The 27,243-nt window shown below is 31.0% G+C and overlaps 1 protein-coding gene across 1 annotated transcript in view; it reads left to right on the top strand.

Annotated features, from left to right (window-relative positions):
• Positions 1–8,159: 8,159 nt before the first annotated feature.
• The window catches only part of LOC132755579 (uncharacterized), a 35,439-nt gene continuing 16,355 nt past the window's right edge, over positions 8,160–27,243 (top strand). Inside the window, exons 1-8 of the mRNA XM_060746464.1 lie at positions 8,160–9,331; positions 10,923–11,061; positions 11,656–11,717; positions 12,317–12,373; positions 12,910–12,954; positions 13,342–13,388; positions 23,626–23,677; positions 24,490–26,223. Coding sequence (XP_060602447.1) covers positions 8,275–9,331; positions 10,923–11,061; positions 11,656–11,717; positions 12,317–12,373; positions 12,910–12,954; positions 13,342–13,388; positions 23,626–23,677; positions 24,490–26,223 — 3,193 coding nt within the window. The 5' untranslated portion in view covers positions 8,160–8,274. The remainder of the gene's footprint in view (positions 9,332–10,922; positions 11,062–11,655; positions 11,718–12,316; positions 12,374–12,909; positions 12,955–13,341; positions 13,389–23,625; positions 23,678–24,489; positions 26,224–27,243) is intronic.

Below are 27,243 nucleotides of genomic sequence, written 5' to 3'. Positions count from 1 at the left end.
CAAATGGTCTGCCTTATGATGACACAAACCGGTAGAAAATTTTATAATGTCATCTCCCTATAAAGAATAAAAGTTCATTTATTATTATTGTTATTATTGGTAACAACATTTGCCGCGTTTTGGACGGATAACATCTTTTTAACAACAAGTTTACGTATGAATGGTCTGTTCATTTTGCAGAGTCCGGATTTGTATAACATTAAACAAGTATTTGAAAGGCTTGTGAAGATGATAAAGAGAATCTTTGAGAGACATATACCAATTCTTGACCTAGTTCACCCACACCCCCTGCCTAAAAATAGGAATAAAATAATAATATAAAAATGAATAACCACAGACAGGACAGCAAGACACTAGCAACAAAAATATCGTTTGGTCGGCCGTTTTTATATTGCACGGATAGGTTTATAATGATGATATGACATTAACTACAAGCAACGTCACGTGGTACAACGGACGCTTTAGTTAATAACTTTATATTACAATCATGATGAAATTAAAGTCATATATACAAACAATTAAACTCTTATACAGATATTAAAAGATTGGAATCTTGTTTCGGATAAACAAAATTATTTGGCTTCAAACTCGACCCATAACTTATTACTATCCTATACTTTAATAACTCAAACACATAGATGTCATACTTATTATGACCTCGACTCCATGTAATATTCATGATTATAAACTGCGCCATAGAGCCTGACGCTATATATTTGGAAATAACCATTAAAGGATCCACGCGATATATGGTACTAACCAACCAAACCAAAAAAAGACGTTTCTTTATAGGTCGACAATACGAGTGTAATGACAAATAAAATGTTTTGATTCATATTCCAATATATTACAATTTACAGAATATTTACTTTTTGCTGGGGGAAAAAGGACTACATTGTACTTTGTTAATTTACCAAAATAAAGCATTTAATTTCTGTCATAAAATAAATTATGAAAAAACCAAAAAAACAAAAAAAAAAAACCCACAAAAAAACAACAAACAAGGAAGGGCATCATTTAATGAATGCAACCACCACACGATACAGCAACACTGGATCACCGGCAACAAACCCAGCAAGACACCAAACAAAAGCTGGACACAAGGAAAAGAACGTACGGGGTGATAAAAACAACGCACAGAAACACAAACAACATTAACAACAAAAATTTAAACTTTGGGCAAAGGGAAGATACTTACCGTACACGAGAAAACATCAAGAATGAAAACACAAATGCTACAATAGTAGTATGAGACAACAAACTAGACACATTTCTGAGGAAAACAGAGAGGCGCCACCTTGGAACGGGTAGAAACACAAGCAATGCCGTAAATCGCTTAAGCTTAATGGTGCACCAAATATCACTCTCAGCCCCACCATGTTCCCTTTAAAAGAGACGATGTAAATAAAATGAATCCCCGTCAAGTTAAATTCTAACAGCTGTTGTGGATACAAAAGAAGAAGTATGTAAAACACAGAAATGATAATGTAGATACATATAAAAATAAACCCAATGAGCATAACAAAAGTACTCAATGTCTAAAAGACTAGAAAATCACCTACAAGGGTAGAAGCAAGGCAGAAGACGAGAAAACTAAAGACAGGTTAGTCCTATATGGATTTCAAGACAGTTTTTGTATTGAGATTATGGTGAATATCTTTCGGCCTCGGTGAATATCACATAAGCCAGGTCCAAAGACTTGGATATTCAGTTCATTATCATACAATAACCATATACTTAATAATGACATATATTTAAAACAAACAGAAATATATGATATTTTGGAAAAAAAACAACAACAATAACAACAAAAAACCCAACTAGATTACATGATTTATTCTGTTGAAAATAAATCCGGACTAATTGGACTGACAAAACCAACATTTAAATATCGAAAAAATATATATATAATATTGTCTTTGAAAATTTAGTAAATCATAGACAATTCACATAGTTCCCCCTATCACAAGTAGCGTTTTGACGCGTGTATTCATAATTAATTGTAGTAATTTAATGAGTTGCAGTCAAAATAAGTCGGTTGTAAAACGCTCGGTAAAACGGTTCTAATGATGAAATATGTATTATAAAATGTGAAAACAGTGCAATAACGATGTTTTTTAAACTAACGATCGTTTCTCATATGAATTGTTGTATAGACCATCTCAAATGAAGTTTATAAACTTGTACATAATACAATATTCCAGAACAAAATATTATCACTGCTCTTAATAATAGGACTGTATATGATTTTTCGCATGCGCCACTCCCTTCAAAGAAAATGATGATAAATTTCTTTCTATCTTGGTAATCGGTTGCTACTCTTATTACAGTATGAGAAATAACCTTGCAAATAATAGAAATCCCACATATATCTTACTTAATGTAATGGTTTAACTTTCTGTTTCAAGGTTCAATACTGAAAAAATACAGGTTAATTTACAAATATCATCAACAATCAATGAATACTATATATTCCAGCTTCTTTTTAAAAACAAGTAACCATATTTTAAAATGAAATTGAAAATTGATACACTACCAGAAATAAAATAATCCCCTTTCTTATATCGAGAAGTGGCTTATCAAAACTGACACAGATGAGCATAAGCTAAAAGCTACACTTTCTGTTAAAGTAAAGCTTCATTTTCGGAAGTGGCTCGGTTAGGCTTGAAGGAAGTTGTTAGGCTAAACCTAAAGTACAGCTATATATTTAGAAGTGGCTTTAATAGGCTTATGGAAAAGCTTCATCTTAAGCTCTATATCCAAACAATTGAGCTTGTCTCATTTATGACATTGAGATTAAAGGTTAAATTATTTTTTTTTCTGATCTTTGCTATAATTGACTGCCACTTGGTAATTAATAAATGAATTATTTTTTATACTTGGACAAAACAACCTTTTAACAAGACCTTTTAAAAGGTTAAACTGGCCCTTAAATGACATTGACCGTCAAGGTCAAATAAATGAATTTTGTAGTCATAATTTTATTATCTATGTACGATTTCGATTCATAAGTGGCTCGGTTAGCTTGAGGCTTGCCTTTGCCTTGTTGATCTTAATTCTCATTTTTTTGAGATGTGGCTCAATATGGCTTTAAGTAAAACTTTATTTTTGGAAGTAGCTCGGTTAGACTTGAAATAAAATTTCATTGGAAGTGGCTCGCTTAGGCAGTCAAAGGAACAAAACTTTTCTCCATATAAAGAATAAAATGGTGGTTTCCTAACTTGACCCGCGTGGGTCAGGTTAGAGCGCTAGCATTTAACAATAGTTGTCAATGTGAACTCTGGAAACGTTAAAGAACATGTCAAATGAATGACTTAGGCTTGTTACAATCATACAATATCCACAATATCTGTTATTGTAACTTCAAGGGTTTGTTTCAAGTCAACTGACTTGTTTAAAAACTATTTGGTGATTCTATTGGACTCTAAATTTTGTTCATTATATATAGATATATTTACGCTTCAAACCCAAAATATATAGATATAAACAGAAATTCAAGCTGAAACTTCGAGAAAAGTCATTTTAGCTTGATTTGAGTACATTAGATCATTTTAATATTTTTGTCATTATTTTGCCTGAATATCCCTTTAAAGTAAAGCCTCAATGTTAGAAATGGCTCGGACCCTTTATTTAAGATGAGACCGGTTCGATTTGGCATGAAATGAATTGTTATGTTTTGAAGTGGCTCGCTTAGAAAACATTTCGAATTGCTCTACATGTTATCGTTGATAGTAGAAATTTAAATAAAATGCTTGAATGAATGCAACTTATTCCGTACTGCAAGTCTTTATGTAATAAATAATTAGACATATTGATTCATTAAAATCATCTTTTCCACAAATATATTTGTGTTTTATATTTTATGTATTAGCATTAAAAGAACCTCATCATGATTTGTAAAAAAACATATATCAATTTGCAAGTGTCAATAAGTTCGCCTCAGTGTGGTTAAATCATTCTAGTCATGCATGATTATACCTTATGAAATGAAGACAAGCCTAAATAAACTCATTATATTTCATATATATTCAAATTTTCAAATATTTAATTTAATTGATTAGTTTTGTTACTTCTTCAAATTTTATATATTTAAATGTAGTTATGATCGTCTGTTTATCAAATACATGTTTGTATAAACTCTACTTCCTGATTGCTGATTTCTTTCGTTATGATATCACTGTCTTATATTTTTTAAAACTTATATCTTGTTGTGAAAACATCGGAACAGACGACAGAGAATTTTTAAAAATCAAGGAATTCAGTTTTGGAATTATTTTAACTATTGATTATAGGAAATTGAACAAGAACAACGAAAATGAACAAACTCTGGACAAAGGTTTGTTCTATTAAAATATCATTTGTATAAAATATTTAAAATCTACGTGATGTTTAAGGAAGTTATTATTGTGACTGATTTATTGTGACTGTTTTAAATTTCTGTTAGGACTGATTAACGCCTTGTCGTATTTTCGTCTTTTCCACTCGAAAATGTAAAATTTTGTTTTCGTAATTTCGGGGTGAAATTGCAAAAGGACGACACAATCAGCCACATTTAGGTTGATAGGTTTACAATGGGCACATTTTTCGTAATCATTTTAAATATTGATAAAAGCAATAGAAATGTATATTCTGGATTTTCTTATGAAATGTTGTTTGAAAAAAATGTCGATAAAATTTTAAATGATTTTTTATGAAACATTTTATAATCTGCCATATAAATAAATGAAATGTCCCATCATGTATTTTACATTTGCCAACAACGTTCATATATAATCCTGTCGCGGTTTGCTATTATGTCTTAGGGACGTCTACACCTATCCAAGTCTTGAATGCAAGTATCATATTCTCTTGTATTGGATAGTGTAGACACCCTACTTAAATGAGTTTTAAAGAGAAATTATGTGACATCCAAGAAGATAATTCCGTGCAAGAAAGTTAGAACTCGTTCTATTTTTTTCTACAAGTTTTTGGCTGTCAAGACACTGATAACACCGGTTTGACACAAAACATGTGCCCCGAAGGTTTGATAGTGTTGTTTTTATTATTATTTTCTGACTTTTTTTGTTACTAATTCAGTGTTCATGATCTGTAAATTTTAGTAAATGTATACAATATCTTGGTCAGAGGAAAAGATCAATACACTGATACACAGAAGAGCAAAAAAAAAAAAATGTCAAAATGAATTTTAAATGATCTTGTTCATTTAGTGAATAACTTTCATCAAATAAAGAATTTGCATTAATTTATCAGCTCCAAAAATATTTTTCTCACATTTTCCATTATTTTAAAAGAATGTACACATTTCAATTTCATTAACTCCATTGTTTTTAGCTAATTGCATCATTTTCCCGCTTTTTTATTCACATATTTTACAGAAACATGATAGTATTGCAATGACAAAGGTATAAATCTTGGGCAATCTTAATTAGACATTTCAGTAAAAATTGTGCCTGATAAAATATTGAAAGGGCCATTTATTTAGCTTATCTAAATGTGACATGTAAGAAACTTGAATAGGTGTAGACGCGGCCTTATACTAAATACTATCAGAGTAACTATGCATGGAATTACAGACCTTCGATTATAGAGCAATACATTTTAAATGCAAAAGCACAAAGATACAATAAAGTTTTGCAACAAAGGATGTTTTTGTCGTAATTTTACATGATTGAGGTTAAAATTCAAAAGGACAACACAATAAGGCAAACATACGACACCTTTAATATGTCGTGTTTTGCCCTATTGCTTTCGTGTTTTGCACTGTCGTCTATGTCGTCTTTTACATTTGCGAGTATTTCTCTTTTCGCGTTATTCTGTTTCATTTTCGATTTTGATTAAGTACATAATATTAATTTTATCTACACTTGTTTGTCACCATTTATTTGTAAGCTCACGTTGCTATTTGTATGCGCGATAGCTAATACAACCAGAGCCCATACATGCTACTCGTGCTACAAAGTATTCAACGAGGAGTTAACACGACGATTTGATATTGTCGTATCTTTGTATGTTTGCAGTTTTGCAATTTCGCCGGAAAAGAGAAAAGATACAAGGTGTGTTTTGCGAAAAGAGGACACATTTTATGTGTTGTATTATCGCACTTCTTTTGTCGTTTTTTTGTGTTTTGCCTCGAGAATACAAAAACATAAAACTACAACAGTTTGTTTTTGTGTTATTGCATTTTTTGGGTTTTGTGGAGAAAAGGCGAAAATACGATTTGTTGTAAATAGTTCATCATATTCAATGGTTCTTGTTTTGTTATCATTTTATTTAAATGTAATCATTCTGTATATCAGAGAATAAGACATTATCATAACTAGTTATACGCTATTGCAGTTGAACCGTGACTTTACTTATAACATTTTGTTTATGTACCAAACATTTGCTTTTTCAAGGTACATTTTTCTGTTTCAGGTCATAGTTGTTATAAGCTGTCTTGGCAATTACAGATATTTTGTCTTTGGCAGTACGTACATTTTTGTTATTTTATAAAGTGCAACAATATTTCATAAATGTATTGCATTTTTTTAGGATATACGTAAGACACTATTCAGGACATTATATACGTATTAATGTAAATGTTACAGCTTAATCTAGTTCGAACACAATGCTTAGTTCACGAGGATTCCGAATATAAGAAAGTACTAAACATACTACGATAACATTTCGGTCACAATGTTTGAGTTAAGTCAAAATAGAAATATTATTTCGTAACATGCACCCGGAAGAAATTTACTTCAACCAGTGAACGAGTTACATCCTTTTAAATATAGAAATAAAACGGAATTCCTAGAACGCTAAAATAGGCAAAGACTCTGTTTGATAGAGAAATAAAATAGATATGAATATATCAATTCACACAATTTACCGATCACCATACATGGTCTCTTAATTTTTTTATAACAATCTGATAACTACACTTTATTGCACATGCAAAAATGTCCTTGAAGCCATTTTGACATACATGTATCTAAGTATACTACGAGCAATACTTATAAGCAATGTGTAGAAGCAATAACAGTCATCAACCAGATAAGTAAATAACTCAACGTTCGTAAGACAAAAAGTTACACGTTTCCAAATTCCTAGTCAATTCCATGTCAACATCTCTGAACAAATCCTTTCTTTTGCAATGGTGTAAAATTGCTTTGTCAAAACTAATCTAACACACATTCTTTCCTCGCGTCAAAAATGCAACTTTTAATTTATCGGACGACCTATCGCTACGACCTATAGCTTGGAATGTTACATCTGCCCGGTTCCATAGATAAAGAAGGTTGTTTACTAAATACATAATTTTAGCGCCATCTTACGTTGATTTTTAACCTAATGCAAGTGGTAAATACAGATTTTAAATATTTAATTGATATTAAGAAGATATCATTTAAACTTGAACTTAGACAACACAACAGAAGAAAAATAATTAGATTATGAAATAACTTAAGAATGTTGATTTAAATAATTGATTCCAATATAAGTGTTAACTGCTAATCATTTTACGTGATTCTGAAATGTAATATCTGATGGAGTCTCACTTATTCTAACAAATTAACAAATCATCCGCTCATAATATGAAATATAAATAAATAAATAAATAAAATTAGTGTGAAATTGTCAACAATCGGAAAAAGATACCTGGTAAAAACAAAATTTGTTTGGCTAAAGCACATAACTGAAAATAATAAGTTAAGATTTTCAAATAAAGGAAACAATTATTTAATCATGTAGCTCTACCGTCCATAAGAACGCCAAATTTTGCCGTAATTTGCGACCTGCAAAGATTACACATTTTATTAGGATTTATCTGTTTGGTGTTCCTCCATTACATAGATTATTTCTCATCCCTATTTATAACCAACAAATCGTCCGTTTTAATTATTTCCAGAATGGAACAAAAGTTGTGTTACCCATGACAGTAGCTGTAGTGTATGTTGTGTTGGTTCAAAATGCTATCTTGATGACGATTTTCCAAATACTTGTTTAAATGGATGCATAGATGGCCATAGAGGTCCTCGATGCTATGAGCTTTGTAATTTTAATTGCAAATCTTGTGCTAGCAATATAAGTTACTGTGATTCATGCTTTGACGGATTTTACCTAGGACTTAAAAAAGATTGTAAGTCCGAGTGTCCGTCTTATTGTAAAACCTGTACTTCTGATACCGTCTGTCAAACTTGTAAAGAAGGATTCGTCAACAAAGACGAAGACAAATACTTTGATTGTAGATATTTAGATTGTCCTGAAAATTGTTATTGTAATGTCTCGACATGTGTTATGTGCAAAAATGGATTTTTTGACACAGGAGAATCATGCATAAATAAATGCCCGGATAATTGCTATAATTGTTCAACTTATACAGATTGTTATTCCTGTAAAGATGGATTTTATAGTAGTGGTGACCAGAAAGTATGTTCAAATACATGCAACAAGGATTGTATAAGCTGCTCCTCGTACGAAAAATGTTTGAACTGTTATTCTGGCAAGTTTGGTCATCAGTGTCAGAATAATTGTTCTGTTGGTTGTATAGGCAATGTTTGTTCCATTGAAACTGGAAAATGTTATTATTGTTTACCTAACTTTGATGGTGAAACTTGTTCTGACTGTGTACGTGGTTATTATGGATCCTTTTGCGACATTAAATGTCCCGATGATTGTCAAAACAACATATGTGGAAGAACTCAAGGAAACTGTACAGAAGGATGCAGATCAGCAACTACGTCTGGCAGTTATTGTGAAAATTGTATTGTTGGAAAATATGACCTATATTGTGAGAAAAATTGCACGAAAACTTGTTTAAATAAAAAGTGTGACAAAGAGAATGGTACATGTTCTGAGGGATGTAAAGATGGTTTCAAAGGACCTTTCTGTTTTGAGTGCATTCAAGGTAAATATGGAGAGGAATGCAAAAGTGATTGTCCAGATACTTGTAAAGACAACAAATGTAAGAAACAATCTGGGCACTGCTATGAATGTGTTGAAAATTTTGAGGGAATGATGTGTGATATTTGTAAACATGGCTTTTATGGCTCAAATTGTAAACTGAACTGTTCCTCAAATTGTATGAATGTTTCCTGCAACAAAGATTCTGGGAAGTGTAACCAGGGATGTAAGAATGGATACTCTGGAGATATGTGTTGTATAAACAGTCATAACTGTTTATTTTGCAAAAATAACACAGCTTGTCGTGAATGTGTATCTGGGTACTTTGGTCAAACCTGTAGTAAGACATGCAGCGATCTTTGTATAAACAATGTTTGTAAAAGTATTACTGGTTTATGCACAGAAGGATGTATAGCTGTTTTAGATAATCCAATTTGTGCTGAAAGTAAAGGTAAGTACTCATATTTTACCAAAACTAAAATTGGTGATTTGTTCCTTATTTATATCGCATGTTAAATACATAATAGAATAGTAGTTATGATATTTCTTTGTGTCAAACCAAGGCAACACAATATTTCCTTCGTTGAATTAAAAATGAATGGAAATTAAAACATATCAATTATATATTTTTATATATACTTTTTATATTTTAAAATACTACTACAATCGAAAATTGTGAACAATCAAATGTAAATAAGACAGTTTTAGCAACAATTGTAAGCCAAACTGATGAAAAACTTTGTGGATGTTTCCTGCAATAAAGATTCTGGTGTCTGTAGTCAGGATGAGTACTCTAGAGATAATTGTTGTATAGTGACCTTTTCTAAAGTTTTTAATAGATTATGTATTATTTATGTACACAACCATTAAAAAAGTTTATTAAGAAAATGTTAGATTTATATTACCTTTTGAAGGTACACAGGGAGCGTTTAGTTTTAAGTCATATCTGGTCATGACCAAGCTATCAAACCTGACATCAATACTAGTAGCTTACATGGAATGGTCTCTTGAGATCGCACACATTCATCATTTACCGAGTATCTAAAATGTATTTGTTATTTATAGATGAAGCTTTTTAATAAATTATTTTGATATGAAATATTTACGAAATCATTCTGATTATCTTATTCCTTGAAACTGAAGAACTTAAACTGGCATATCTATTTTTCACGGAAGGAATGAATGATAACTGTTCAAAATAATGCAAAGTGTTATATTTTTAGATCCAAGCCTGCAGATTTATACAACTTTTCTGCCTTAATGAAAACGAAATTAGCTCTCATCTAAGAACTTGATTTGATGTTTCCTAAGCTTCTAAAATATTTTTTTTATCTTGGAGGGTGTATTAGGTTGTGTTACCCAAGCGACTATTGGAAAGTGTTTTGGTGGAAATAGCACAGATTTAGATCCGGTTTACGTGGATATCTTTTTTAAAATGGACATATTCTTTCAAATACAGTGAATAACCCCTACACAGTAGAGCTGCTTTATATGAAATATATAACCGGTACCGTTGGTTTAGTGGTTAAGGCGTCCGCCTTCGGATCGGGAGGTCGAAGGTTCGAGCCCCACGGGGAGCGTTAATTCAAGGATGAGTGTAGCGGTTTATGCACTTAGTTTGAAGAAAATCCATGCATATATATTGAAAAAATAATAGAGGAAATATTTGTCAAATTGGGGCTCTTTTTCCAGAATTTCGACCTTGCCCTTTGTCCAAATATATTTTACGCAACACAATTCAAGAATACCAATTTCTAATTAATTGGTCAATGTTAGAATATTTGTAATCCTATATTCTCTATTATGTGTGTTTTATAAAAAGCTTTTTTGCTGGTTTGCTTGCAGAAAATAAAGCTTGTCAAATAAGATGTAGTTGCAAAGAATTATAAAAGAATAACAATTTTTGCATAATATTCATTGTGATTTTTATTTACAAAAAATATGAATATAATTATGATAAATAATTAGAAGGGAGAAACAGACTAATGAAATCATGAATCTATTTAAAGAATTTATAATATACAACTTTCAATTCATTTTAGAAAAAGCTAACGTTGATGACCAAAATGGTTCAAAGGACACTTTAATTGCAGTGTTTGCAACTCTTTTTGCTATTACAACCGTTGCATTATGTGTGTCGATATCGAAGATGGTTCTAGAGAAACGCTTCACAGCAAAAAGGTAAAACTGTTTTATTTAATACTTACAAACGAAATACATAGTTTTATCCAAGAAATAAACTCAACATCAGTCATAGCTTATCACTCACAGTGAGTGTGGTATTGATTTGTCGGTGTTTCCATGTGTATTAATTAAAAAAAATCGGAAATTCACATGATAGACATTTGTTTTGTTTGTATATTTCTCGATTCAAATAGTATTACACCAATCAAATAATTATGAGTTACATTAAATTTTATTTACACCTATTTGCGTAGTCATTAAACGAATGACGTCATATTCTTACTTGCCTCTGTTTCCCGCGCTTCAATGAAAAGTGTCGACAATTCCTGCTTTTTACTGAATAGGGATATAGTATAGAATTTTACGTAAATATTCTTTATATCTCACATCAAATTAGAAATAAACACATATTTTTCACGTCTCAGCGCAATATGTTAAGAATCTTTACACAAAAAAAGCATATCCTCTATACAGTTATCTTTATCACCGGTCTAGAACTCACATTTCAGTTTTGTTACACGTTTTCTTTTATAATGACTTAACATTTTCGTAATTTGTTCTAAACAGGTGTATATAATATTTGAATTTCAGGAGAAACGAGAAAACTATGGAACCAAGCGCTATAACCGAAATGCAAAATATCTCAAATAGTCGTACGTATGAATAGTTCTTTTCATAACGAATTGATGCATTAAGTCGAATCAAGACGCATTCAAATGAAAATTTCGTGATAATTTGACATTTGCTAATGGAATTTTTCTATTGCAATACAGTTAAAATTGACGTTAAGAAAATCAGTGTAACATATTGAAATTATTAAATCAGAAATTCGATAAAGAAACTAAAAATGGGTCTAGAAAAAAGATTCCTTAATTCGCATGATTACACATATTCTTAGAAAGTGTGTTGGTTCTAGATAGCCTTAATACTTTTTAAAATGAGCTTTTTTAGGTTAAAAAGCGGTCTATCTCTGATTCAAGTTAATTTGCATTGTAACAGGTTGGTGCCCTTAGGTTATAACCCACATGCAGATATTCTTGCGTGAGTTAATATGCTGACAACTATTCTATAAAGGATTACTAGCCCAGACTTATGTAATTCTATATTCAATCGGTCAGTAATACATAAGGGCCAAAACTATGCTGGTCATTTTTGATTTGAACCAATACTAAAGTCAATTTGTTCACATGCATGTTGACAGTTATTCTTAGAATGTACATTAATATATATATTGATATAAATAACCTTTCAGATGGCATTGTAGAAAACGAAAACGTAACATACGAGGCACTGGATGGAACGCAACGTTGTAAGACAATTATTGCTTTATAGTTCAATATCATTATTTATTAAGTATATACCCTTATGTCAAATATTTTCAAACAAAAAACTTTCCATTCCAATAAAAGCAACAATTATACATGTATAAAGAATAATAAGATATCTAGAACATAAAGCCTTACTGGTACATTTACAATTATTGTTTAAAATGTATGAACATCAAATGAAAGCACCTAATTTTATAGAAGAATGTTTGTTAAATTCCGACAATGTGTTTGGCATATGCACGAAATCCTAACTAAAGTACAGCAATGGATATTTGGTCCGAAAATAACATATTATTATATGATCCTTTTTATATTTATATATATTTAAGACTGTTAAATGGTGATAATTAGAATATAAACAATATTTTGTTTTGAAATGGTTTCAGAATTTTCGAATGTTATTACTCGGTACACTTTAACTTTTAAAAAGTTAATTTACTTTTGAATTTCCAGAAGAAAGTTATGTTTCTATAAAAAGGATCATAAATATTAAATTACATTTTGAATATACTTGAAGCTGATGATCACATGTACGACTCAGCAAGCATCCATGGATCGGGAGGTAACAATAATTCCGTTATTTTTATGTTAACATTTCTGCTTTTGCACTATCCATTTTCACCTAGCTTTCAATAAAGATGTAACTAAAGAATTTATGAATACATACATGATGTTACGCCAGTCAATGGCTAGTTTTTGTATATTTATGAATTCTGAATATATTCTTCAGTGGTTTGTTGTTATTGCATTGTTTCCTTTTTCTCACCTACAGAAAGGGGAACTTGCATTAAGACAACGAAATTCGTATGGATTTTTTTATAGACTGCATAATGAAATGAAATAACTTTCATTTTTTCTATGTCTTATGATTGATATTTTTTTCGTAATGATATTGATAATTATTCTTAAGGTTTTTATAAGTCTTAGAGCAAATAATCAATATTTTCAGATAGAGATACTGCTGGATGCGGAAAATATGTGGACATTCAACTTAAGGTTTTACCGTGAAACATCTTGTACAACATGCTGATGTCTTTGAAGAAGAAAACTCACTGTGTATAAAGGATATTTGAAGATTCGATGTGGATTTGATATAAATACCTTCAATAAAACATTGTACATGGACATATGTGTTACAAACAATAAACATACACCCTATTTAATAGTTGTACCGCTTTCCTTACTTTAAGGACTATTTACAAGCCTTAGAAATTATTACATGTGTAAATGGACAACAAAAAATTCTTTTTTGATGTTTAAAGCAAGCAATAAAGAAATATGTTTTTCTTCCTGTTTGTTTATGTTATTTTTGATTGATTTAATTCATATTTGAAATCTGTAGATAACAAATGTTCGTAATCCTTCAATGCTTTTTATAATATTTCCTTTAATAACATATAAAAAATTATATGTATTTATGAGAAAGATATCGATATAAATGATATATAGTAACTGTCCTTCATGAATTATTTCCCTTTATTTGTAACGATCCAATATTTTAAATGTTGACACAAATCAAATAAACAATTTTGTTATTTCTTTTCTAAAATGTACGTATTTAATTAATTTACTCGTCTAAGGCTAATCCTATCATTATATCAAAAGCAGAAGTCTCTTAATTATGCTGACATAACCTCGAAATAATATATACTTTTGTGATAAAATAAAAAATGATTCAACTACACTATGTGTTCGTCTGTTTTAAACCAACCATAGTAAAAAAATAAGCATGTAAGGTAATAACTGTAATAGTTCCAATAACCTCATTGGATTAAAATGCACATTTACACATTCAAGTCAACAAGAATTTGTAACAGAGTTACCAACGTCCCCTGTCCCGGGAGTTTTATATGAAGCATAAAATTGTGCTATTTCAAAAGATTGAGGTATGGATCTCAGGACATTCAGTCCAAAATTATGATCAATGCTAGATCTGCAAATGTAACAATAAATTTCTTAAAAAAACAAAATGAAACATGGAATTTAAAAATCTATCATGTTAAGCTTTGACCTCTAAGTGTGACCTTGACCTTGGATGTAGGGGAGCAGGTGTTGTGCATGACATAACGTCTTATTATTGAGACTGTGCCAAGTATTTTCAAAATCCCTTGAACTATGAAGAAGTTATAGATTGGACACAAAATATACCCTATAACAGACTATGTAAATCTTTGACCTCTAAGTGTGACCTTGGAGGTAGGGACACAGATGTTACGCATGACATATCATCTAATCATTGTGACTATTTGTGCCAAGTATTTTCAAAATCCCTTAATCTATGAAGAAGTAATGGACGGGACAAAAAATATACCAAATAACAGACTCTGTTAACCTTTGACCTCTAAGTGTGACCTTGACCTTAAGAGGTAGGGGTGCAGGTGTTGTACCTGACATATCGGCTTATTATTGTGACTATTTGTGCCAAGTTATTCCAAAATCCCTTGAACTGTGAAGAAGTTCTAGATTCGACACAAAATATACCCTATAACAGACTATGTTAATTTTTGACTTCTAAGTGTGACCTTGACCTTGCAGGTGTTGCGCATGACACATCCTCTTATTATAGTGACTATTTGTGCGAAGTATTTTCAAAATCCTTTGATCTATGAAAAAGTTATAGACCTGACACAAAATATACCCTGTAACAGACTATGTAAGTATTTGACCTCCAAGTGACCTTGACCTTGGAGGTAGGTGACCGGTATTTGCGCATGACACATCATCTGATTATTGTGAACAATTATGGCAAGTATTTACAAAATCCCCTCATAGATAAGAAAGTTATGGACCGGACACGACATATACCCTCAAATAGGCAATGTTGACCTTGAATGAGCAAGTGTGACCTTGACCCTGGAGGTAGGGGTCTGGTTGTTGCGCATGACACATCGTATTATTATAATAAACATTTGTACCAAGTTATTTCAAATTCCTTTCATAAATGACAAAGTTATGGACCGGACACGAAAGTGTGACGGACGGATACACGGACGTTCTAACAGGAGAGTAATAATGTGGCTACTCTATTGTTCTCTCTATTGTTCTTTTTAGCCACACAAAAGAAAACAGCCACATAAAAGCATTACGGAATGAATGACATCAAAGAGAAAGAACAGTTACCTATTGTCCCTCTAGCCACATAATTACTGTCCTGTGAGTGCGGACGGACAGACGGACGGACAGACGGACTGAGCCTATTTCTATATCCCCCTTTTTTTCTCGAAAAGGCGGGGGACAATAACCAATGTGCGTATTATAATTTTGAAAACAATTGTAACTAAAGTAGATGCGATTGATTTTAATTTTGCTTAATTTTCACGACCGTCAATGTTTCTGTCACGTTCAAAAATAATGATCAACATATATACATATCAGTTATCAGTTTTTATGGTAGATATTATCAAAATTGTTTCATACATACAATAACTGAGTCATATAAAAATATTTATAGATTTTAAAATACAACTAAGTCTATGAAATATGTAAAATCAACAGCATAAAAGTTTAAATTTGTATAAATAAAGCAATCAAATTCATCGACTAACTTGTCATTTTATATATCGCATTGAAAACATAATGCATCATGTGGTACAACGAAAATTTTGTAAATATATCCTTTCAATTAATTTTTGTTCATAATGAAGAAATAATTCATTTTCATATGTATCTGATTAGTTATAAGATATTAAATTGTCGTTTAGAATGTGGTCTTCAAACTCGCAACAGTCCTTTAATGCAAACGGTTTGTCTTTACTTTCATACGAGTATTAGAAACAAACACATTTTCTATTTGTTTCATGCTTTTTACTGATTTTAAGTCATTTTTACTTGTTTTGTCGCGTAACATCATGCATATTTCTTCATGACGTCATCACATTATGATGTCACCGTACCAATATTGAAAATTAGGTCTGTACATTGTCTTGAATTCTGTTACATTTTTACCACAATGTATGCAGTTATTTACTTGCTTCTCCTAAAGAAGCATTATTTACATACGACAGAATTTATACCTGTTGATAATTCCTTTTAGTTATGAAATATTATTTTCATCCGCATTAAAATATAGTCGGCTACAGTCAAAATTATCAAATAAACATTCCACTGCAAAGCATGTAATAAAAACGTTACGATTATTTAATGACGTTACAAACTTGCGGTTTTATAAAATGTGTTATACTTTCTAATTTAAAGGGACTCCACTGAGGATATTTGTTTAGCTGGGACTGTAAAACAAATTCCAGATGAATGCACCATGTAGGTTTAGACCACTAATCTTTATGCAAAATTTCAGATCATTCGCGCACTTCGTTTTTTCCAGAATAATTTTTGAAATTGTAAAAAATGACCCAAAAAGAAAAGCGTTTGAACGCTTTTCACTCAAATCGGGCTAAGAAAAGCATAAAAATAGCCGTTTTCAATTTATTTAAAAAGTATATTTCATAACGATCTTTGCATATATTTCTGGATAAAGTGCCCCAGCTTATCTATGTAAGAAATTCCTGATTTAATGTTCACATTAATTCAAAAATTTCAATTTACAATACTTTTTGTATCAATCAACATTTCAGACTGAAAAATGTAAAAGACCAAGTTATTCTCGAAATGAATTTGGTTCTATAATTCCGCTGTTGTTTCTTGTTTCGCATTTCCAGCTATACACCGAAACGCTCGATGGAATACCAGGAATTATCCTCATTATATTTTTGTCAAGACGCAAAATTTATTTTAAATCATCCAAATTTTGATAGACAAGTCTAAATTTTTGTTTTTGAATGTAACCGGCGATATGTATTTCCGTGTATATGTCTGCAATCTGTACTTTATTAAACCTTAATTGTAAATGGGCTTTTTAAATCCATGGGGGAAATTATTTCAAAATAAATTAATGAATAGGAAAGGTACATGTACTTCACTTGTACGTACAATGTTATCTGATACAAGGTAGGGGTTGAAGTCTGATCCCATGCACTAAGGCCTTATTTGGTATTGAATTATTATTAAAATTTTAAAATAAAAGGCAAACGTCATAATGCAACATATTTGAAATAATATTCTTGGTATTCTTGATCACCGGTTTCAGTATCTAAAGAGGCTCAACTAAATGTGAGACTTTTAGGCGAGATAGATGAGGGAGAACGACATTCACTACACGCGGCCCCTAATAAAACCAAGCCTTACAGGACCGATGAGATACCCAGGAGGACCACGAACTGAAATAGGAATACGGAAAGAAGGGGTGAGTACGGAGATGATGCTCATTATGAATTTTACAAATCTGAATGTTTGTTGATCACATGTGTCGTAAATTTTACTTCCTTATTACTGATTGTATTCATTAATAAAACTGTAAACGAATCTAAAATTATAATAAAGACATCAGGAAAACACAGAATGGCTCGAAATTAGATAAATCATTGTTAAACATACAGTGATAATGAATAAAGGGCATTTAATTCACGAAGATGAACATACTTTGGAAAACGGTTCGTTACATCTTAGTAATGTCAAAGGATATTCTAAGTTATGCTCCTAGTTTATCCCCAATGTTACATATCCATGTTAAAGGAATAGGAATGGATAGATTGATGTCCGTCTAATATAAATATTTATCATGTAAAAAGAGGTACCATGACAGTTTATCTGTTGACATCAACCGTATAACTGAGAAATTCGTGTTTTAAGACACTATCTTTTACTTGAGAAATAAGTTCATGGGCGCCGCCATTTTGGCGTTCTCTAACTCTCGCGAGACAGACGAGACCGAGATTATGACGTGTTACACCCACTTCCGGTATAGGTGTACACGTTGGTACAACTGAAATATATCTTGATGAAGAACTTATAAATCTTGTTACGTACATTATATTTATTATTTATGAAAACATCATATTGAACTGAATTGCTTTAATTAATTAATTGAAAACGCCGCGACATTAATCTACATTTGTCCGATGATGATCCCTGACCACATGATTTGAGCAATGACTGCTTATTTTTCAAAGATAAACCAATTAATTTATTTGGTCAATTTAATTTGGGTACTATGAGAAACTTCTTCAAATTGACGATAAATCCTTTTATTTTGTACTTAATTTTCGCTAGACAAGCTGTCCGAATCGGGTACATTGCCGGTCATGTATCTTTTTTCAGCTTAAAATATCAACTAAATCCAATATGCAGAGATCTGCTGAGGACGCAATTTTGCGCCATTGACGCTAAAAAATGAAAATGGCGCAGGAAAATTGGCACCCAGACTAATATCGTATGAAAACAAAACTGTCCGTTGGGTTATTTAGTCATCCAGTCAAAACTGGTACCAACAGCAACAGGTTGCCCATTCCCCTGTAATTACACATATTCTCGGGTTTATCCAGTTCCCTAGTTATAGCTTTTTTCCATGTTATCTACTGACACAATCTCTTTCCCACACAGATACGCATTTATACTATCGTAAATTTAATCCAATAAAACAAAAAACATCAATCTACTTAATATTTCAAAATGATTATTGGTAACTGAAAAAAAGTGTCCTGCTATTTTATGAAATGCTGTAATTTACAGTACAATCTGACAGGTGCGGAACTTGATTTCCCCTAAGGTCACTCAGTTCACTGATGAAGTGTAAAAAATGTATATTTCGTCATCAGAATATTTGACAAGTGTGATTAACCAATCAGGGAAACATTGTGCATGATCAAAAGGTCTGTCGGCACAGAGGCATACCAGGAGCAATAAAAATCGTCAGTACACAGTGTGACAGGGACTTTTGGTGCAAATTAGAAACAACTAAAATGGATAATGCACAGTATTAGACATAAGTAGTAAGAACCAGCAATTGTGTGAATAAATTATGCAAATTAGATTTTTGAGCAGCCAATAAAAATGTTTTGCCTGCAGTTAATATTATGCTACGATTACTATGTAAATAAATACCACGCAGGAACACTGATTGACAGACATGTTTTTTCAAAAGAGTTGCTTATATTTTTGAAATGTGTACATCAATTAAAACATATGTTCACACATTTTATTTGAAAGTCAAAATTTAATTACTATTAAGAACACGTTTTAAATAGTAGGATTTTTATAATAATGATAATCGCCGTTCAATAATTAACAGCCGATTATTCGTTGGTGCGTTTGTTTATTTAATTGCATTATTTGATTGTGAAACTTTATTAAATAATAATAATTTTTTTATGTGTATTCATCAAATCTGTGAAAAATTGTTTAATTTAAAAAGGCATCACTGGCCTGAAGTGGTGCGACCGGTTTGATTTTATTATTTGTTTCTTTATTTTTTTTTTGTATTTTTTTTTTTGATATTGTTATGTATTTTGAACAAAAACAACCTTCTCTACACCTCCTGTGAAAATTAATTTGTCTGGTCAATACTTTTTAATACATTTATATTTCGCTACAATTCTACTAGATTTATCATAAATCTAAAGATGTGGGGGAATGACATCACGCGCACGTGTTTTTAAACGGCCAATACACAAACATGTCCGCGCCTACTAATTTGTAGAAATCGGTGATTTAGCGATTTAAATTTTGTTATCGTTCCTTTAATATTATTATTTGGCGGCAAAAAATTTGCAGATTTACTATTTATAGTATTCTTTTTCTGATATCAAGTTTTTATTCTAACATTGCCTTTCCCTTTAAACTAATTTTGTAGCAATACTTCCGATAACAGCTATTCATTTTAGATCTACATTTTTATTCTATATATTGAATGTATTAAAATTTAATAACTTATTAGTCAATATACATGTATGTACGTATATCAATGGATAGAAAATACTTTTATTTCCTCCACACGGGAGAGCATAAACAATTAACATAATTGTTGTTAACCTTCGCCAAAAAATGTGTTATAATTTGCAACAGTATTTCATGAATGAATTACATTTCGAAAGGATATACATCAGAAAACAGTTCAGGACATTGCAGATAAAAGTATGTACAGCTGACTATTAACCTTATATCATGATTTTTCTAAAAACATAAGTATAGACCAGGCAATGTCAATATTGCAGGAAACAAATCCAACACATTAATTTAAACCTATAAATTACTTTAATAACCGATATTATAAAAAATGATCACATCATGGTCACATCAGTATCTGTTATATTTATAATTTCATTATGAATGAAATGATGTTTAGAAATCATCAATATCTATTTTAAAAAAGATACTGTTAACATTATCATTTTATTGCAATGGGGTGGGGCAACATATATCTGGAAAAAAAAACACTTAACAGAAGTAATTCATTGGAATTGAAGTCTTTGAATAGAAAAAAAACATGTAAAAATAGGAAAACACATTGTCATTAATCATTATTGTATGTACATGTATCAAAGTAATGAATATACAATGTAAACGCCAGTTCATGTAATGGCATCAAGTAATTCATGTTAAGTGACTCAAATTGTAATTATGCCACAATTCTTATTAACCGCTGTGTATAAAATCTACAAAATATATACTATGATTCTTTGTCGTCTCTCCATAAGGGATCTTAGTGTATTCTTTATAATGACAAATAATTTGTTTCATTATAGTATGGAACCAAAGTTTCGTTACACCTGACGATAACTGTAGTTTATGCTGTTATAGTTCAAAATGTTGTATAGTGTGTATGTTTTTTCCAGTGCATGCAAAGACGGATGTATATTTGGTCAAAGATGTGCTCGCTGCTATGAGCTTTGCGATTTTACTTGCAATTTTTGTGATCAAAAGTTTGACAAAGTTTTCCTTTGACCAAACAAAGATTTAAGACTAAGTGTCCTTCTAACCGTAAACATGTACTTTTGATACCAAGTAGCCCACTTGTAAAGAAGGATTTATCAACAAAGACGTATCTACTGATTGTAGATATTTAATTTGCCCTTAAAATTGTATTTGCAATTGCACTGAATGCATGAAGTGCAAAGCAGGGTTTTTATGAGACAAGTGATATATGCATTGATGAATTCCCCTTAAAGGTTTTTAACTGTTTCGCGTATACGGACTGTAATTATCATAAAGTAGAAGTGTAACTATGGTTATTTTAATAAATAAATATATACAACTTAAGTATTTCTAGGTTATTCTTTTTATTTAAAATTGATTATGTGTCACTGTTCACTTCAAATAAGTCTATCATAAAAGGACACAGCAGTATACAGCTTTACAGTAGAATAAGTCAGAGACCAAGTTATGGACCTGCTCACATAAACAACAATCTCTCCCATGAACTGCACAAGTGTACACCCTTCGACTGTTAAACAAAGTTACCTACAAATAGTTAAAACATTTCCACAAAAACAATCAACATGTCTTCAACAAAAGTATCGAAAGCCGCGCAATACTTGAGCGAGTAATTTTATCAACCAATCAGACTAGGAAATAAAACCAAGGTTGAAGATTACTTAATTACAATAATTAATAGGGCTTAGACCACTAAATAAGAGCCTGCCACAGGAGTTTATAACAATGATTTAATTGGATTTTTGTTTCGGATAAACAAAATAATTGGACTTTAAACCCTGACGATCATATGCTTTCATAACATAAACACATAGAGGTAATATTTAATACCCATTAATGGCTTCACACCAATGAAAAAAGTTACATTAAAGCCATCTAATGTAAATTAAAATTCTGACAGCGTTAATTATGTCAACAATATAGCGACACGAAATAAAATGTTTTGACTCATATTCCAATGACAATTTTATAGCATTTAGAAAATAAAACAAAATTTTGTGAATTCCATTACTGCAGTTTACACCGATTCCTTTTGTTGGGTCAAAAAAGGACAACTTGGTAATTTACCTAAATGAAGAATGTTATTTTTGTCAAATAGTAAAACAGTTTTTATATGAAGATTACAGTGAATGAGTTGCATTCACAATAAGTTGTATTGGTGTAAAAAGCTCGGTAAAAGGGTATCTATAATGAAATATTTATTACAAACATAAAAACAGCAAGGTAACCTAGTTTTTATAAACTTACGGTCGTTTCTCGAAAGAATTGTATATAGACAATTTTTATCATTTTAAACACATGAAGTTTGTTAGTAAAAAGAATACAATTCCATAACAAAATATCAGTTAGGCTTGAAGTTTTATTTTTTGAAGTGGCTCGCTTAGACTATTTATATATTATTGTTGCCATATGAAACCTAAATGAAAACTTTGAATGACTTCCATTACTGCAAGTTACTATATTATAAATAATTAGGCATATGAATATTGTATTGCTTCATAAAAAATCATCTCTGCCATAATTATATTTGTGTTTTATGCTTTACGCATAATGATTGGTAACTTACATATTTCCATTTGCAAATAAGTGTCAAAAATGATCGCCTCAGTGTTGTTAAATCATACAATTCATGCATAATATGATAATATGCCTAATTAAACGCATTATAATTATTCAAATATATAAACGAGTTTTTTTAACTTATTCAAATTTTACATATTTAGATATAGTTATGATCGTCTGTTTACCAACTATGCATTAACTCTACTTCCTGATTGCTGTTTTTTTTGTTATGGTATCACTGTCTTTTTTTTTCAAAACTTATATTTTGCAGTGTAAACATCGGAGCAGACGACAGAGAATCAAGGCATTCATTTTTGGAATTATTCTAACTATTGATTATAGGAAATTGAACAAGAAAAACGAAAATGAACAAAAACTGGACTACGGTTTGTTTTATTAAATAATCATTTGTATAAAATGTTTAAAATCTACGTGATTGTTTAAGGAAGTTATTATTGTGACTTATTTATCGTGACTGATTTAAGTTTCTATTGTGACTGATTAACGCCTTGTCGTATTTTTGCCTTTTCCACTCGAAATTGTCAAACTTTGTTTTCGTAATTTTGAAGTGAAATTACAAAAGAACGACAAAATCAGGCACATTTAAGTGGATAGGTCTACAATGGTCACAGTTTCCATAATCATTTTAAATATTGATAAAAGCAATAGAAATGTATCATTTGGATATTCTTATGAAATGTTGCTTGAAACAAATGTCGATAAAGGTATTTATGTTGTTATCATTTTTTAAAAAAAAGTAATCATTCAGTTTATCAGAAACCCTTATATATTATAAAACATAATCATAACTAGTTATACTCTTTTGCAGTTGGAACTTGATTTTTCTTCATACATTTTGTTTATGTAACACATATCTGCGTTTTCAAAGTACATTTTTCTGTTTCAGGTCATAGTAGTTATAGCCTGTCTTGGCAATCACGGATATTTTGTCTTTGGCAGTATGTACATTTTGATATTTTATAAGATGAAACAATATTTCATAAATGTATACGTATTACATTGTCTTAAGGATATACGTAAGACACTATTCAGGGCATTAAATATGTATAAATGATAATGTTACAGCTTAATCTAGTTCGAATAAAATGTTTCACAAGGATTACGTATATAAGAAAATACACACCTTAATTGCTTTAACGTAGTACAATAAAATCCCGGTCACAATTTTAAATATACTTTAGTCAAAAGAGAAATATTATTTGTTACATAAAGATTTTGAATATTTAATTGATATTAAGAAAAATCACTTAAACTTGAACTAAGACAAAGAATCTATACAATCACAACAAAAGAAAAATAATCGGATTACCAAATAAGTTAAGAATGTTGATTTAAACAATTCCAATATAAAGTGTTATCTGGTGGAGTCTCCCTTATTCTATCGAAACATCATAATAAGAAAAATAATTAAACTAAATGTGAAATTAACAACAATTGGGAAAAATACCAGATTAAAAACAAAATTTGTTTTGCTGAAAGACTAAACTGAAACCAATAAATGAGTTTGTTTCAAATAGAGGAACCCTGTTGAATTGGTCAATATTGTAGTTCTACCGTCTATGAGAAGGCCAAATCACGGTTTTGCAAAATTTTGCCATAAATTGCGACCTTTAAAGATTGCATATTTTATGAGCAGTTGTCTCTTTAGTGTTCCCCCGTTAAGGATTTATATAGATTCTTTCTTTCTTTCTCATCGTTATTTCGGAGTGCTCTTTATAATCAACAAATCGTTCGATTCAATTACTTACAGAACAGAACGAGAGTTGTGTTACACATGACACAAGCTGTAGTGTATGCTGTGCTAGTTCAAAATGCTTTCGAGATAGATATTTTCCAAATGTTTGTTCAGATGGATGTATAGATGGTCATAGAGGTGCTCGATGCTATCAGCTTTGTGATTTTACTTGCAAATCTTGTGATAAAAGTATAACCTACTGCGATTCATGTCATGATGGATATTTCCTGGGACAGAATAACGATTGTAAGTCTGAGTGTCCTTCCAACTGTAAAACATGTACTTCTGATACCGAGTGCAACACTTGTAAAGATGGATTTTTCCTTGGACGGAATAAAGATTGTACGTCTGAGTGTCCTTCCAACTGTAAAACATGTACTTCTGATACCGAGTGCAACACTTGTAAAGATGGATTTTTCCTTGGACGGAATAAAGATTGTACGTCTGAGTGTCCTTCCAACTGTAAAACATGTACTTCTGATACCGAGTGCAAAACTTGTAAAGATGGATTTTTCCTTGGACGGTCTAAAGATTGTAAGTCTGAGTGTCCTTCTAACTGTAAAAATTGCACTTCTGATACCATTTGCAATACATGTAAAGAAGGATTCATCAACAAAGATGCATCTACCGATTGTAGATATTTGATTTGCCCTGAAAATTGTATTTGCAGTAACACTGAATGCATTAAGTGCAAACCAGGGTTTTATGGCACAACTGATTCATGCATTAATGAATGTCCAAATAATTGTTTGAACTGTTCAAAAGATACAGACTGTAATTTTTGTAAAGATGGATTTTACAACGATGATAGTCATAAGGTATGTGTAAAAGAATGTATAAATGGTTGTATAAGCTGCACTTCGTACGAGAAATGTTTGAAATGTCAAATCGGAAAGTTTGGTAATCAATGTCAGAATGACTGTTCAACTGGTTGCACAAAAAATGTTTGTTCTATTGAAACTGGAAAATGTCATTGCTCAGCTAAATTTGATGGTGAAACTTGTTCAAATTGTAAACATGGACAATATGGAACCTTGTGTGAAAAGAAATGCCCCGTTAATTGTAAAAACAATGCATGTGGAAGAATTCTCGGAAACTGTACAGAAGGATGTAAATCAGCAACAATGTCTGGAAATTACTGCGAAAATTGTATTGCTGGAAAATATAATTCCATTTGTGAGAAAAACTGTCCTCAAAATTGTTTAAATAATATATGTTACAAAAAGAATGGTACGTGTTCCATGGGTTGTAAGGATGGTTTCTACGGACCGTTTTGTTTGGAATGTGTTCAGGGTAAATATGGAGATGAATGCATAGGTGATTGTTCAGATACTTGTAAGGACAACAGATGTGAGAAACAGTCTGGGCACTGCTTTGAATGTATAGAACATTTTGACGGAATGATGTGTGATTTCTGTAAACCTGGCTTTTATGGCTCGGATTGTGAAAAGATTTGTTCTCCAAATTGTATGAATGTTTCCTGTAATAACATTTCTGGTGAGTGTCATCTGGGATGTAAAGGATATTACTCTGGAGATAAGTGTTGTTTAAACAACAAGAATTGTTTATACTGTGCAAATACCACATATTGTCGTGAATGTAAATCTGGGTACTTTGGTCAAACCTGTAATCAGACATGCAGCGATCTTTGTATAAATAATGTTTGTGAGATAAATACTGGTATTTGTACAGAAGGATGTCAAGCGTCTTCACAAGATGATATATTTTGTGTTCGAAGTCAAGGTCACGGTAAGTATTTGTATTTCACTAGCACTAAATTTTAGTGATTTGTGTTTTGTTTTTCATTCTCATGTCAAACATTTAGTAGTATTTTTTAAATCGATATCATACTTTTATCGAATCTACGATATTAAAATAATCCTTTTATAGAACTTAAACTTATTCCTTTGTTACGTCTTTGCTAAAATATGAATAAAAAGATAAATAACTAAAGATATTTCTTTGTATAAATTGGCGTTAGTAAAAGCAATATTTTAATCATTAATATATGGATCTAGTTATTAGATGCATGCTTTCAGCCAATTTCACATTGTCAAGAAGACATACATAATTTTTTCTAGCAATTACCTATAGCCATTCTATTTTTTACGGAATATCTCATAGCAACCATTATCTTCACTGAATTCTTTTATTAGATACAACAAAAGACACAACAGATAATCCAGTCAGTATTGCCCCTGTCGTTGGTGGAGTTGCAGGCTCTGTTGCTGTAGTAGCTTTGGTTATTTTTGCAACATTTTGTTTTATTAAACATAGGTAAGCACTGGCATTTTTGTAAGTAGATAGACAATAATAATAACAATAGTAATTTCCAAACAACATTAACATGCTTGCTTACCATTATATAAGAGATATATTTTGCTTTTTATTGAGTATGGTTCAGTAACGTTTTGAGGTAGACCTTTGTATAACAAGGAAGTTTGTGTCTGTCACGGAAACGATGTACCCAGTTTTATTCACAAAGTATATCATATATGTACCGAGCACTTGCATGGTTTTCAATCGATGATATTGACAATACAAATTTAAGAAATGCATTGTTTATATTAAGAAGAAATTCGAACCATAATGTTGTTTGTAGAGGCTGAAACGGTTGCAATTCCCCGTTCGATAATGCTTGCTTGTATAAACCATTTTGAGATAATATCATGGCTTTTCGCTTATTTATACATCTTTAGAAAGATTTTCCACACAAACACAAAAACATAGAAAATAACCATTGGTCAATCATTGATTCTAATGCCTCGA

This window comes from Ruditapes philippinarum, unplaced genomic scaffold (genome assembly GCF_026571515.1).
Source record: "Ruditapes philippinarum isolate M1 unplaced genomic scaffold, ASM2657151v2 ctg5851_1_1_1_1, whole genome shotgun sequence".
Classification (NCBI taxonomy): Eukaryota; Metazoa; Mollusca; class Bivalvia; order Venerida; family Veneridae; genus Ruditapes; species Ruditapes philippinarum.
This window is presented reverse-complemented; position numbering and strand designations above follow the sequence as displayed.